At 52.8% G+C, this 15114-nt stretch overlaps 1 protein-coding gene across 1 annotated transcript in view; it reads left to right on the top strand.

Moving 5' to 3' along the window:
* The first annotated feature begins 1330 nt into the window (after nucleotides 1-1330).
* Nucleotides 1331-15114, top strand: part of CREB3L1 (cAMP responsive element binding protein 3 like 1) — a 94468-nt gene continuing 80684 nt past the window's right edge. Inside the window, exon 1 of the mRNA XM_075326639.1 lies at nucleotides 1331-2031. Coding sequence (XP_075182754.1) covers nucleotides 1939-2031 — 93 coding nt within the window. The 5' untranslated portion in view covers nucleotides 1331-1938. The remainder of the gene's footprint in view (nucleotides 2032-15114) is intronic.

The following is a 15114-nucleotide window of genomic DNA, read 5'->3' as shown; positions in this document are numbered from 1 at the left end:
CGTGCACCGGCTTCACATCATCCCCCCCCTCTCCCTCGTGCACCGGCTTCACATCATCCCCCCCCTCCCCTCCCTCGTGCACCGGCTTCACATCATCCCCCCCTCCCCTCCCTCGTGCACCGGCTTCACATCATCCCCCCCCCTTCGTGCACCGGCTTCACATCATCCCCCCCCCTCCTTCGTGCATCGGCTTCACATCATCTCCCCCCCCCTTCGTGCACCGGCTTCACATCATCTCCCCCCCCCTCCCTCGTGCACCGGCTTCACATCATCTCCCCCCCCCCTCATGCACCGGCTTCACATCATCCCCCCTCCCCCATGCACCGGCCTCACATTATTACCCCCAACCCCCGTGCACCGGTTTCACATCATCTCACCCCCGCACCGGCTTCACATTGTCCCCCGTGCACCGGCTTCACATCATCCCCTCCCCCCGTGCACCGGCTTCACATCCTCCCCCCCCTCCCTCGTGCACCGGCTTCACATCATCCCCCCCTCCCTCATTCACCGGCTTCACATCATCCCCCCCCTCCCTCGTGCACCGGCTTCACATCATCCCCCCCTCCCTTGTGCACCGGCTTCCCATCATCCCCCCCCCTCCCTCGTGCACCGGCTTCACATCATCCCCCCCCTCCCTCGTGCACCGGCTTCACATCATCCCCCCCTCCCTTGTGCACCGGCTTCCCATCATCCCCCCCTCCCTCGTGCACAGGCTTCCCATCATCCCCCCCTCCCTCGTGCACCGGCTTCCCATCATCCCCCCCTCCCTCGTGCACCGGCTTCCCATCATCCCCCCCTCCCTCGTGCACCGCCTTCCCATCATCCCCCCCTCCCTCGTGCACCGGCTTCACATCCTCCCCCGTGCACCGGCTTCACATCATCCCCCCTCCCCCGTGCACCGGCTTCACATCATCCCCCCCTCCCCCGTGCACCGGCTTCACATCATCTCCTCCCCCCGTGCACCGGCTTCACATTGTCCCCTCCCCCGTGCACCGGCTTCACATTGTCCCCCGTGCACCGGCTTCACATTGTCCCCCGTGCACCGGCTTCACATTGTCCCCCGTGCACCGGCTTCACATTGTCCCCCGTGCACCGGCTTCACATTGTCCCCCGTGCACCGGCTTCACATTGTCCCCCGTGCACCGGCTTCACATTGTCCCCCGTGCACCGGCTTCCTTGTACTTCCCGCCGGCTTCGTTCCCGGGCTGCACAGTCTCTTGGAGGGCGTGGCTTCAGTGCCTGCTGATGAATATGCAGGACCTGGGCGTGGTGTAGAAAGTGAACTCAGCTAGGATTTAGCATATTCATGAGGGGGCGTGGTGTTGGTTGTCGGCTCCGGCTGCCGCTGACAGCTGGGGAGAGACACCGGGAGACACAGGCTCAGGACGGACAAGCCCCGGACAGAGGCACCAGGAGGACGGGAGACCCTCTCCCCGGAGGGGAGCACCATGCACTGGGAGGAAACAGGGCCTGCTGAGCCCTACTGACACAGGAGCCTGCCCCCCACTCCAGCCCGGGCATCCTTGCACCCCATCCTGCACCCTGTCACCCCTGGCCTTGCTATTTTTGCAGCAGTGACCCCATTTTCTGCAGCCACTATTCTGCAATCACCATTTCCTAAATTGCTTGGTCTCTGATCCTGCACCTCATTAAGCCCCCCCCCACCCCCCATAGCTTGCAGTTACTTTTGCATTAGTTTGCACACCCTTTTCCCTATTTTTGGTCCGTGCACCCCTTGCTGACACCCCAGACTTGACCTCCAGACTTTGGATTGCACCTCTCCTCCTTCTGGCATCCCTTTGCAGTTTGCACCAGGTCACTTTACACCTTGGCACCAGTTCATTGCACCTTCTTCCCATCCAGCCACCTGTGACGGATCCGTTCTCATGGATGGCAGGCGACTCCGGTGACACCTGACAGCCAGAACCTGCGCCCACCATGGAGGGGGTCACCGTGACCCAGGAGCGAAGCTTTCACAGCCCCTTCCTGGAGCTGGAGGACTTGACGGAGGCGGATTTTATGAGCAATGTGGTAAGAAAAAAAAAATGCTATCATGTTGGCTAATAATTGAGGACCACAAGTCCCAGCATCTGCTGCTGTAACCGTAGGCACCGGCCACACGTCCGATTGTAACGGATCCAGTAGAAAAAAACAAATGTGTGTTAAAAAAAAGTAAAAAAAAAAATAGAGACTGGTTTTCTACTGTTCTGGTTGATCAGGTCCATTTTTATTGGCGGCGTCTGTCGCTGTTCGCGTTCTGAGCATGCTCAGTGCTGACTTAACAGACGCCATGAGCCGGGTCCCAAAAAAACGTTAAAAAAACGAATGTTTATTATCCATTTTTTTGGGACAGAAAAAAGTTGTGCAAACTCCCTTTTTTTGGTCCTTCACAAAAAAACGGATGTAAGATGGGACATGAAAGCGTCTCGTAAGGGAACGATAAAACTGAAGGAGAACAGAGGACGGGGCAATGACTCTCCACCTGCCATGTGTGATGGAGATGTAGCAGAGCCGAGTGTGTGGTGAATATTAGCTCTTGTCTAAGGGGAATTCTGCAAAGTATCAATTCTCAAGATGCACAAAGGGATGAAAGGACACGGATATGGCTATTAATGTGGCAAAGCCATTAACCCCTTAATACCTGCAGGTTTGTAAAATAACATGATGGAAATGTGCTAAATGCTGCGACCGCCTGAGATAAGACAGGTGGACTGAGCCCCAATGCTGGAGGAGAGCGCTGCACCCCACCGCCTCATGGAGATATGATCAGGTTATCGCTGGTACCCCCATTGATCACTAGAACAGGGGTCTTATCTGGAGCAGAGAGTGAAGCGGTGGGCACACGTGCAATGTTTATGGGACTGACATAGCATGGAGCGTGTGTGTGTGACCACCAGAGCATTCACTCCCCTCCGAATAAGACCCCTTGGTTTAGTGACTAGTGGGGGCCACATGGATTACGGATTTATCACCCATTCTCGGTCAGTCCCATAGATAGTGAATTGAGTGGTATTGCCCCGTGTGACCATTCACTTTTGTCCAAAATTGGGCTTTAGCAATCATACAATGACCAGCTGTCCTGTAGATAAGTGATAAATGCCTTTGTGGGTCATCCCCTTTAAATGTCAGGCCGGCTCTGCTACATCTGCCCGATATTGTGCTGGCTCTGCTACATCTGCCCGATATTGTGCCGCCTCTGCTACATCTGCCCGATATTGTGCCGACTCTACTACATCTGCCCGATATTGTGCCGACTCTACTACATCTGCCCGATATTGTGCCGACTCTACTACATCTGCCCGATATTGTGCCGACTCTACTACATCTGCCCGATATTGTGCCGACTCTACTACATCTGCCCGATATTGTGCCGACTCTACTACATCTGCCCGATATTGTGCCGACTCTACTACATCTGCCCGATATTGTGCCGACTCTACTACATCTGCCCGATATTGTGCCGACTCTACTACATCTGCCCGATATTGTGCCGACTCTACTACATCTGCCCGATATTGTGCCGACTCTACTACATCTGCCCGATATTGTGCCGACTCTACTACATCTGCCCGATATTGTGCCGACTCTACTACATCTGCCCGATATTGTGCTGGCTCTGCTACATCTGCCCGATATTGTGCCGCCTCTGCTACATCTGCCCGATATTGTGCCGACTCTACTACATCTGCCCGATATTGTGCCGACTCTACTACATCTGCCCGATATTGTGCCGACTCTACTACATCTGCCCGATATTGTGCCGACTCTACTACATCTGCCCGATATTGTGCCGACTCTACTACATCTGCCCGATATTGTGCCGACTCTACTACATCTGCCCGATATTGTGCCGCCTCTGCTACATCTGCCCGATATTGTGCCGACTCTACTACATCTGCCCGATATTGTGCCGGCTCTGCTACATCTGCCCGATATTGTGCCGGCTCTGCTACATCTGCCCGATATTGTGCCGGCTCTGCTACATCTGCCCGCTATTGTGCCGGCTCTGCTACATCTGTCCGCTATTGTGCCGGCTCTGCTACATCTCTCCGCTATTGTGCCGGCTCTGCTACATCTGCCGGATATTGTGCCGGCTCTGCTACATCTGCCCGATATTGTGCCGGCTCTGCTACATCTGCCCGATATTGTGCCGGCTCTGCTACATCTGCCCGATATTCAGCAGGGGGCATGGCACAGTAGCTGTCACTGCTGCTAGGCGCTGTAACATTACACTGTGCACGTGTGGAGTGATGATGATGATGATGGACTCGCCGGAGTCACATTCCTATTACGTTATATTATGTCTCACAACAAAGCCTTCCACAATCCCCCAGGTTACCAAGGGGTGGATGGTTCCCCACATTAATAACTGTATCATGCACAGGCTGGAGCAGAGCGGACAGTGCCGGGGACCGTTCATCAGCGATCTCCATCCCTTTTCGGTCTGTGTCCTCCAGTTAGTAGTGTATGATGCTGTGTATTTCCCATAAGCAAAATCCATTCATTTTTCTGGGTCAGATGAATGGACAGAACGCTCCATAGGAAGCGTGCAGGGTATGAAGACCTCAATCCTCTGCAGTTTGCGGTCACGTCTTTTCCTTTACGTCTGTTGGCAATCTTTCTCTCTCTGAGGACACTACATGCAGAATTTCCCTATTTTCACACCTCTGTGCATCTTCCCAAAATCCTGTTAAGTCGTATGAAACTCCCATAGAAGTGAATGGAGAGAATAGTGCATGCTGGGTTATTTCTGCATTAATGGTGGCTCGAAATGGGACACTGATCTTGAAATAGGTGGACGTATTTATATCAGATTGGTGGGGACCGAGACCTGGCACCTACAGAAGGCAGCTGTATACAGGTCGTGCAGCAGCTAGATGTACAGAGTCAAAACAGCACAGTGCCGAGCACTCAGTACTGCTGATCACCTACCTTCACTTCAATAGGGGCTGACTGCAGTACTGAGAGCGGCCACTACACGGTGTACAGAGCTGACTGCAGTACTGAGAACAGCCACTACACGGTGTACAGAGCTGACTGCAGTACTGAGAACGGCCACTACACGGTGTACAGAGCTGACTGCAGTACTGAGAACGGCCACTACACGGTGTACAGAGCTGACTGCAGTACTGAGAACAGCCACTACACGGTGTACAGAGCTGACTGCAGTACTGAGAACGGCCACTACACGGTGTACAGAGGTGACTGCAGTACTGAGAACAGCCACTACACAGTGTACAGAGGTGACTGCAGTACTGAGAACAACCACTACACGATGTACAGAGGTGACTGCAGTACTGAGAACAACCACTACACGGTGTACAGAGCTGACTGCAGTACTGAGAACAGCCACTACACGATGTACACAGCTGACTGCAGTACTGAGAACAACCACTACACTGTGTACAGAGCTGACTGCAGTACTGAGAACAACCACTACACGGTGTACAGAGCTGACTGCAGTACTGAGAACAACCACTACACGGTGTACAGAGGTGACTGCAGTACTGAGAACGGCCACTACACGGTGTACAGAGCTGACTGCAGTACTGAGAACAACCACTACACTGTGTACAGAGCTGACTGCAGTACTGAGAACCGCCACTACACGATGTACAGAGCTGACTGCAGTACTGAGAACAACCACTACACGCTGTACAGAGCTGACTGCAGTACTGAGAACGGCCACTACACGGTGTACAGAGCTGACTGCAGTACTGAGAACAACCACTACACGCTGTACAGAGCTGACTGCAGTACTGAGAACGGCCACTACACGGTGTACAGAGCTGACTGCAGTACTGAGAACAGCCACTACACGGTGTACAGAGCTGACTGCAGTACTGAGAACGGCCACTACACGGTGTACAGAGCTGACTTCAGTACTGAGAACAGCCACTACACGATGTACAGAGCTGACTGCAGTACTGAGAACAGCCACTACACGGTGTACAGAGCTGACTGCAGTACTGAGAACGACCACTACACGGTGTACAGAGCTGACTGCAGTACTGAGAACAGCCACTACACGGTGTACAGAGCTGACTGCAGTACTGAGAACGACCACTACACGGTGTACAGAGCTGACTGCAGTACTGAGAACAACCACTACACGGTGTACAGAGCTGACTGCAGTACTGAGAACAGCCACTACACGGTGTACAGAGCTGACTGCAGAACTGAGAACAGCCACTACACGGTGTACAGAGCTGACTGCAGTACTGAGAACAACCACTACACGGTGTACAGAGCTGACTGCAGTACTGAGAACAGCCACTACACGGTGTACAGAGCTGACTGCAGTACTGAGAACGGCCACTACACGGTGTACAGAGCTGACTGCAGTACTGAGAACAACCACTACACGATGTACAGAGCTGAGTGCAGTACTGAGAGCGGCCACTACACGGTGTACAGAGCTGACTGCAGTACTGAGAACAGCCACTACACGGTGTACAGAGCTGACTGCAGTACTGAGAGCGTCCACTACACGGTGTACAGAGCTGACTGCAGTACTGAGAACAACCACTACACAGTGTACAGAGGTGACTGCAGTACTGAGAACAGCCACTACACGGTGTACAGAGCTGACTGCAGTACTGAGAGCGTCCACTACACGGTGTACAGAGCTGACTGCAGTACTGAGAACAACCACTACACGGTGTACAGAGCTGACTGCAGTACTGAGAGCGGCCACTACACGATGTACAGAGCTGACTGCAGTACTGAGAACAACCACTACACAGTGTACAGAGGTGACTGCAGTACTGAGAACAGCCACTACACGGTGTACAGAGCTGACTGCAGTACTGAGATCTGCCACTACACGGTGTACAGAGCTGACTGCAGTACTGAGAACGGCCACTACACGATGTACAGAGCTGACTGCAGTACAGAGAACGGCCACTACACGCTGTACAGAGCTGACTGCAGTACTGAGAACAGCCACTACACGGTGTACAGAGCTGACTGCAGTACTGAGAACAGTCACTACACAGTGTACAGAGGTGACTGCAGTACTGAGAACAACCACTACACGATGTACAGAGCTGACTGCAGTACTGAGAGCGGCCACTACACGATGTACAGAGCTGACTGCAGTACTGAGAACAGTCACTACACAGTGTACAGAGGTGACTGCAGTACTGAGAACAACCACTACACGGTGTACAGAGCTGACTGCAGTACTGAGAACAACCACTACACGGTGTACAGAGCTGACTGCAGTACTGAGAACAGTCACTACACAGTGTACAGAGGTGACTGCAGTACTGAGAACAACCACTACACGGTGTACAGAGCTGACTGCAGTACTGAGAACAACCACTACACGATGTACAGAGCTGACTGCAGTACTGAGAACGGCCACTACACGGTGTACAGAGCTGACTGCAGTACTGAGAACAACCACTACACGGTGTACAGAGCTGACTGCAGTACTGAGAACAACCACTACACGGTGTACAGAGGTGACTGCAGTACTGAGAACGGCCACTACACGGTGTACAGAGCTTACTGCAGTACTGAGAACGGCCACTACACGGTGTACAGAGCTGACTGCAGTACTGAGAGCAGCCACTACACGGTGTACAGAGCTGACTGCAGTACTGAGAGCGGCCACTACACGGTGTACAGAGCTGACCGCAGTACTGAGAACGGCCACTACACGGTGTACAGAGGTGACCGCAGTACTGAGAACAGCCACTACACGATGTACAGAGCTGACTGCAGTACTGAGAACGGCCACTACACAATGTACAGAGCTGACTGCAGTACTGAGAACAGCCACTACACGATGTACAGAGCTGACTGCAGTACTGAGAACGGCCACTACACGGTGTACAGAGCTGACTGCAGTACTGAGAACAACCACTACACGGTGTACAGAGCTGACTGCAGTACTGAGAACTGCCACTACACGATGTACAGAGCTGACTGCAGTACTGAGAACAACCACTACACGGTGTACAGAGCTGACTGCAGTACTGAGAACGGCCACTACACGGTGTACAGAGGTGACTGCAGTACTGAGAGCGGCCACTACACGATGTACAGAGCTGACTGCAGTACTGAGAACAACCACTACACGGTGTACAGAGCTGACTGCAGTACTGAGAGCAGCCACTACACGGTGTACAGAGCTGACTGCAGTACTGAGAACAGCCACTACACGGTGTACAGAGCTGACTGCAGTACTGAGAGCAGCCACTACACGGTGTACAGAGCTGACTGCAGTACTGAGAACAACCACTACACTGTGTACAGAGCTGACTGCAGTACTGAGAGCAGCCACTACACGGTGTACAGAGCTGACTGCAGTACTGAGAACAACCACTACACGGTGTACAGAGCTGACTGCAGTACTGAGAACAGCCACTACACGATGTACAGAGCTGACTGCAGTACTGAGAACAACCACTACACGATGTACAGAGCTGACTGCAGTACTGAGAGCGGCCACTACACGGTGTACAGAGGTGACTGCAGTACTGAGAACCGCCACTACACGATGTACAGAGCTGACTGCAGTACTGAGAACCGCCACTACACGATGTACAGAGCTGACTGCAGTACTGAGAACCGCCACTACACGATGTACAGAGCTGACTGCAGTACTGAGAACAACCACTACACGATGTACAGAGCTGACTGCAGTACTGAGAACAACCACTACACGATGTACAGAGCTGACTGCAGTACTGAGAACAACCACTACACGGTGTACAGAGCTGACTGCAGTACTGAGAACCGCCACTACACGATGTACAGAGCTGACTGCAGTACTGAGAACGGCCACTACACGGTGTACAGAGCTGACTGCAGTACTGAGAACCGCCACTACACGATGTACAGAGCTGACTGCAGTACTGAGAACCGCCACTACACGATGTACAGAGCTGACTGCAGTACTGAGAACAGCCACTACACGATGTACAGAGCTGACTGCAGTACTGAGAACCGCCACTACACGATGTACAGAGCTGACTGCAGTACTGAGAACCGCCACTACACGATGTACAGAGCTGACTGCAGTACTGAGAACCGCCACTACACGATGTACAGAGCTGACTGCAGTACTGAGAACCGCCACTACACGGTGTACAGAGCTGACTGCAGTACTGAGAACCGCCACTACACGATGTACAGAGCTGACTGCAGTACTGAGAACATCCACTACACGGTGTACAGAGCTGACTGCAGTACTGAGAACAGCCACTACACGATGTACAGAGCTGACTGCAGTACTGAGAGCAGCCACTACACGGTGTACAGAGCTGACTGCAGTACTGAGAACAACCACTACACGGTGTACAGAGCTGACTGCAGTACTGAGAACAGCCACTACACGGTGTACAGAGCTGACTGCAGTACTGAGAACAACCACTACACGGTGTACAGAGCTGACTGCAGTACTGAGAACAGCCACTACACGGTGTACAGAGCTGACTGCAGTACTGAGAACAGCCACTACACGGTGTACAGAGCTGACTGCAGTACTGAGAACAGCCACTACACGGTGTACAGAGCTGACTGCAGTACTGAGAACAGCCACTACACGGTGTACAGAGGTGACTGCAGTACTGAGAGCGGCCACTACACGGTGTACAGAGCTGACTGTAATACTGAGAACGGCCACTACACGATGTACAGAGCTGACTGCAGTACTGAGAACAGCCACTACACGATGTACAGAGCTGACTGCAGTACTGAGAACGGCCACTACACGGCGTACAGAGGTGACTGCAGTACTGAGAACGGCCACTACACGATGTACAGAGGTGACTGCAGTACTGAGAACAGCCACTACACGATGTACAGAGGTGACTGCAGTACTGAGAACGGCCACTACACGATGTACAGAGCTGACTGCAGTACTGAGAGCGGCCACTACACGGTGTACAGAGGTGACTGCAGTACTGAGAGCGGCCACTACACGATGTACAGAGCTGACTGCAGTACTGAGAACAACCACTACACGGTGTACAGAGCTGACTGCAGTACTGAGAACAACCACTACACGATGTACAGAGCTGACTGCAGTACTGAGAACGACCACTACACGGTGTACAGAGCTGACTGCAGTACTGAGAACGACCACTACACGGTGTACAGAGCTGACTGCAGTACTGAGAGCAGCCACTACACGATGTACAGAGGTGACTGCAGTACTGAGAACAGCCACTACACGATGTACAGAGCTGACTGCAGTACTGAGAACGGCCACTACACGGTGTACAGAGCTGACTGCAGTACTGAGAACGGCCACTACACGGTGTACAGAGGTGACTGCAGTACTGAGAACAACCACTACACGATGTACAGAGGTGACTGCAGTACTGAGAACGGCCACTACACGATGTACAGAGCTGACTGCAGTACTGAGAGCGGCCACTACACGGTATACAGAGCTGACTGCAGTACTGAGAGCGGCCACTACACGGTGTACAGAGGTGACTGCAGTACTGAGAGCGGCCACTACACGATGTACAGAACTGACTGCAGTACTGAGAACAACCACTACACGGTGTACAGAGGTGACTGCAGTACTGAGAACGACCACTACACGATGTACAGAGCTGACTGCAGTACTGAGAACGACCACTACACGATGTACAGAGCTGACTGCAGTACTGAGAACGACCACTACACGGTGTACAGAGCTGACTGCAGTACTAAGAACAGCCACTACACGATGTACAGAGCTGACTGCAGTATTGAGAACAACCACTACACGGTGTACAGAGCTGACTGCAGTACTGAGAACAACCACTACACGGTGTACAGAGCTGACTGCAGTACTGAGAACAACCACTACACGGTGTACAGAGCTGACTGCAGTACTGAGAGCAACCACTACACGGTGTACAGAGCTGACTGCAGTACTGAGAACGACCACTACACGGTGTACAGAGGTGACTGCAGTACTGAGAACAGCCACTACACGGTGTACAGAGCTGACTGCAGTACTGAGAACAACCACTACACGGTGTACAGAGCTGACTGCAGTACTGAGAACAGCCACTACACGGTGTACAGAGCTGACTGCAGTACTGAGAACAGCCACTACACGGTGTACAGAGGTGACTGCAGTACTGAGAACAGCCACTACACGGTGTACAGAGGTGACTGCAGAACTGAGAGCAGCCACTACACGATGTACAGAGCTGACTGCAGTACTGAGAGCAGCCACTACACGGTGTACAGAGCTGACTGCAGTACTGAGAACAACCACTACACGGTGTATAGAGGTGACTGCAGTACTGAGAGCAGCCACTACACGATGTACAGAGCTGACTGCAGTACTGAGAGCAGCCACTACACGATGTACAGAGCTGACTGCAGTACTGAGAACAACCACTACACGGTGTACAGAGCTGACTGCAGTACTGAGAGCAACCACTACACGGTGTACAGAGCTGACTGCAGTACTGAGAACGACCACTACACGGTGTACAGAGGTGACTGCAGTACTGAGAGCAGCCACTACACGGTGTACAGAGCTGACTGCAGTACTGAGAACAACCACTACACTGTGTACAGAGCTGACTGCAGTACTGAGAGCAGCCACTACACGGTGTACAGAGGTGACTGCAGTACTGAGAACGGCCACTACACGGTGTACAGAGCTGACTGCAGTACTGAGAACGGCCACTACACGGTGTACAGAGCTGACTGCAGTACTGAGAACGGCCACTACACGGTGTACAGAGCTGACTGCAGTACTGAGAACGGCCACTACACGGTGTACAGAGGTGACTGCAGTACTGAGAACAGCCACTACACGATGTACAGAGCTGACTGCAGTACTGAGAACAGCCACTACACGGTGTACAGAGCTGACTGCAGTACTGAGAACAGCCACTACACGGTGTACAGAGCTGACTGCAGTACTGAGAACAGCCACTACACGGTGTACAGAGCTGACTGCAGTACTGAGAACAGCCACTACACGATGTACAGAGCTGACTGCAGTACTGAGAACAGCCACTACACGATGTACAGAGCTGACTGCAGTACTGAGAACAGCCACTACACGGTGTACAGAGCTGACTGCAGTACTAAGAACGGCCACTACACGGTGTACAGAGCTGACTGCAGTACTGAGAGCAACCACTACACGGTGTACAGAGCTGACTGCAGTACTGAGAGCGGCCACTACACGGTGTACAGAGGTGACTGCAGTACTGAGAGCAACCACTACACGGTGTACAGAGCTGACTGCAGTACTGAGAGCGGCCACTACACGGTGTACAGAGGTGACTGCAGTACTGAGAGCGGCCACTACACGGTGTACAGAGCTGACTGCAGTACTGAGAGCAGCCACTACACGGTGTACAGAGCTGACTGCAGTACTGAGAGCAACCACTACACGGTGTACAGAGCTGACTGCAGTACTGAGAGCGGCCACTACACGGTGTACAGAGCTGACTGCAGTACTGAGAGCAGCCACTACACGGTGTACAGAGCTGACTGCAGTACTGAGAACAGCCACTACACGGTGTACAGAGCTGACTGCAGTACTGAGAACAACCACTACACTGTGTACAGAGCTGACTGCAGTACTGAGAACAGCCACTACACGGTGTACAGAGCTGACTGCAGTACTGAGAGCAGCCACTACACGGTGTACAGAGCTGACTGCAGTACTGAGAGAGGCCACTACACGGTGTACAGAGGTGACTGCAGTACTGAGAGCGGCCACTACACGGTGTACAGAGCTGACTGCAATACTGAGAACGGCCACTACACGATGTACAGAGGTGACTGCAGTACTGAGAACGGCCACTACACGATGTACAGAGGTGACTGCAGTACTGAGAACAGCCACTACACGGTGTACAGAGCTGACTGCAGTACTGAGAGCGGCCACTACACGATGTACAGAACTGACTGCAGTACTGAAAACAGCCACTACACGGTGTACAGAGCTGACTGCAGTACTGAGAACAGCCACTACACGGTGTACAGAGGTGACTGCAGTACTGAGAACGACCACTACACGGTGTACAGAGCTGACTGCAGTACTGAGAACAGCCACTACACGGTGTACAGAGCTGACTGCAGTACTGAGAACGGCCACTACACGGTGTACAGAGCTGACTGCAGTACTGAGAACAACCACTACACGGTGTACAGAGCTGACTGCAGTACTGAGAGCGGCCACTACACGATGTACAGAACTGACTGCAGTACTGAAAACAGCCACTACACGGTGTACAGAGCTGACTGCAGTACTGAGAACAACCACTACACGGTGTACAGAGCTGACTGCAGTACTGAGAACGACCACTACACGGTGTACAGAGCTGACTGCAGTACTGAGAACAGCCACTACACGATGTACAGAGCTGACTGCAGTACTGAGAGCGGCCACTACACGGTGTACAGAGCTGACTGCAGTACTGAGAACGGCCACTACACGGTGTACAGAGCTGACTGCAGTACTGAGAACAGCCACTACACGGTGTACAGAGGTGACTGCAGTACTGAGAACAACCACTACACGGTGTACAGAGGTGACTGCAGTACTGAGAGCGGCCACTACACGGTGTACAGAGCTGACTGCAGTACTGAGAACGGCCACTACACGATGTACAGAGCTGACTGCAGTACTGAGAACAGCCACTACACGGTGTACAGAGGTGACTGCAGTACTGAGAACAGCCACTACACGGTGTACAGAGCTGACTGCAGTACTGAGAACAGCCACTACACGGTGTACAGAGCTGACTGCAGTACTGAGAACAACCACTACACGGTGTACAGAGCTGACTGCAGTACTGAGAACAACCACTACACAGTGTACAGAGGTGACTGCAGTACTGAGAACAGCCACTACACGATGTACAGAGCTGACTGCAGTACTGAGAACAACCACTACACGGTGTACAGAGCTGACTGCAGTACTGAGAACAACCACTACACGGTGTACAGAGCTGACTGCAGTACTGAGAACAACCACTACACAGTGTACAGAGGTGACTGCAGTACTGAGAACAGCCACTACACGATGTACAGAGCTGACTGCAGTACTGAGAGCGGCCACTACACGATGTACAGAACTGACTGCAGTACTGAGAACAGCCACTACACGATGTACAGAGCTGACTGCAGTACTGAGAGCGGCCACTACACGGTGTACAGAGCTGACTGCAGTACTGAGAACAGCCACTACACGGTGTACAGAGGTGACTGCAGTACTGAGAACAACCACTACACGGTGTACAGAGCTGACTGCAGTACTGAGAGCGGCCACTACACGGTATACAGAGCTGACTGCAGTACTGAGAACAACCACTACACGGTGTACAGAGCTGACTGCAGTACTGAGAACAACCACTACACGGTGTACAGAGCTGACTGCAGTACTGAGAACAACCACTACACGGTATACAGAGCTGACTGCAGTACTGAGAACAGCCACTACACGGTGTACAGAGCTGACTGCAGTACTGAGAACAACCACTACACGGTGTACAGAGATGACTGCAGTACTGAGAGCGGCCACTACACGGTGTACAGAGCTGACTGCAGTACTGAGAACAGCCACTACACGGTGTACAGAGGTGACTGCAGTACTGAGAACAACCACTACACGGTGTACAGAGCTGACTGCAGTACTGAGAACAACCACTACACGGTGTACAGAGGTGACTGCAGTACTGAGAACATCCACTACACGATGTACAGAGCTGACTACAGTACTGAGAACAACCACTACACATTGTACAGAGCTGACTGCAGTACTGAGAACAGCCACTACACGGTGTACAGAGCTGACTGCAGTACTGAGAGCTGCCACTACACGGTGTACAGAGCTGACTGCAGTACTGAGAGCGGCCACTACACGGTGCACAGAGCTGACTGCAGTACTGAGAACGACCACTACACGGTGTACAGAGCTGACTGCAGTACTGAGAACAACCACTACACGGTGTACAGAGCTGACTGCAGTACTGAGAACAGCCACTACACGGTGTACAGAGCTGACTGCAGTACTGAGAACAACCACTACACGGTGTACAGAGCTGACTGCAGTACTGAGAACAGCCACTACACGGTGTACAGAGGTGACTGCAGTACTGAGAACAGCCACTACACAGTGTACAGAGG

Source organism: Anomaloglossus baeobatrachus, chromosome 10 (assembly GCF_048569485.1).
Source record: "Anomaloglossus baeobatrachus isolate aAnoBae1 chromosome 10, aAnoBae1.hap1, whole genome shotgun sequence".
NCBI lineage: Eukaryota > Metazoa > Chordata > Amphibia > Anura > Aromobatidae > Anomaloglossus > Anomaloglossus baeobatrachus.
The sequence above is the reverse complement of the archived record's forward strand: the minus strand, read 5'-3'. Positions and strand labels throughout refer to the sequence as shown.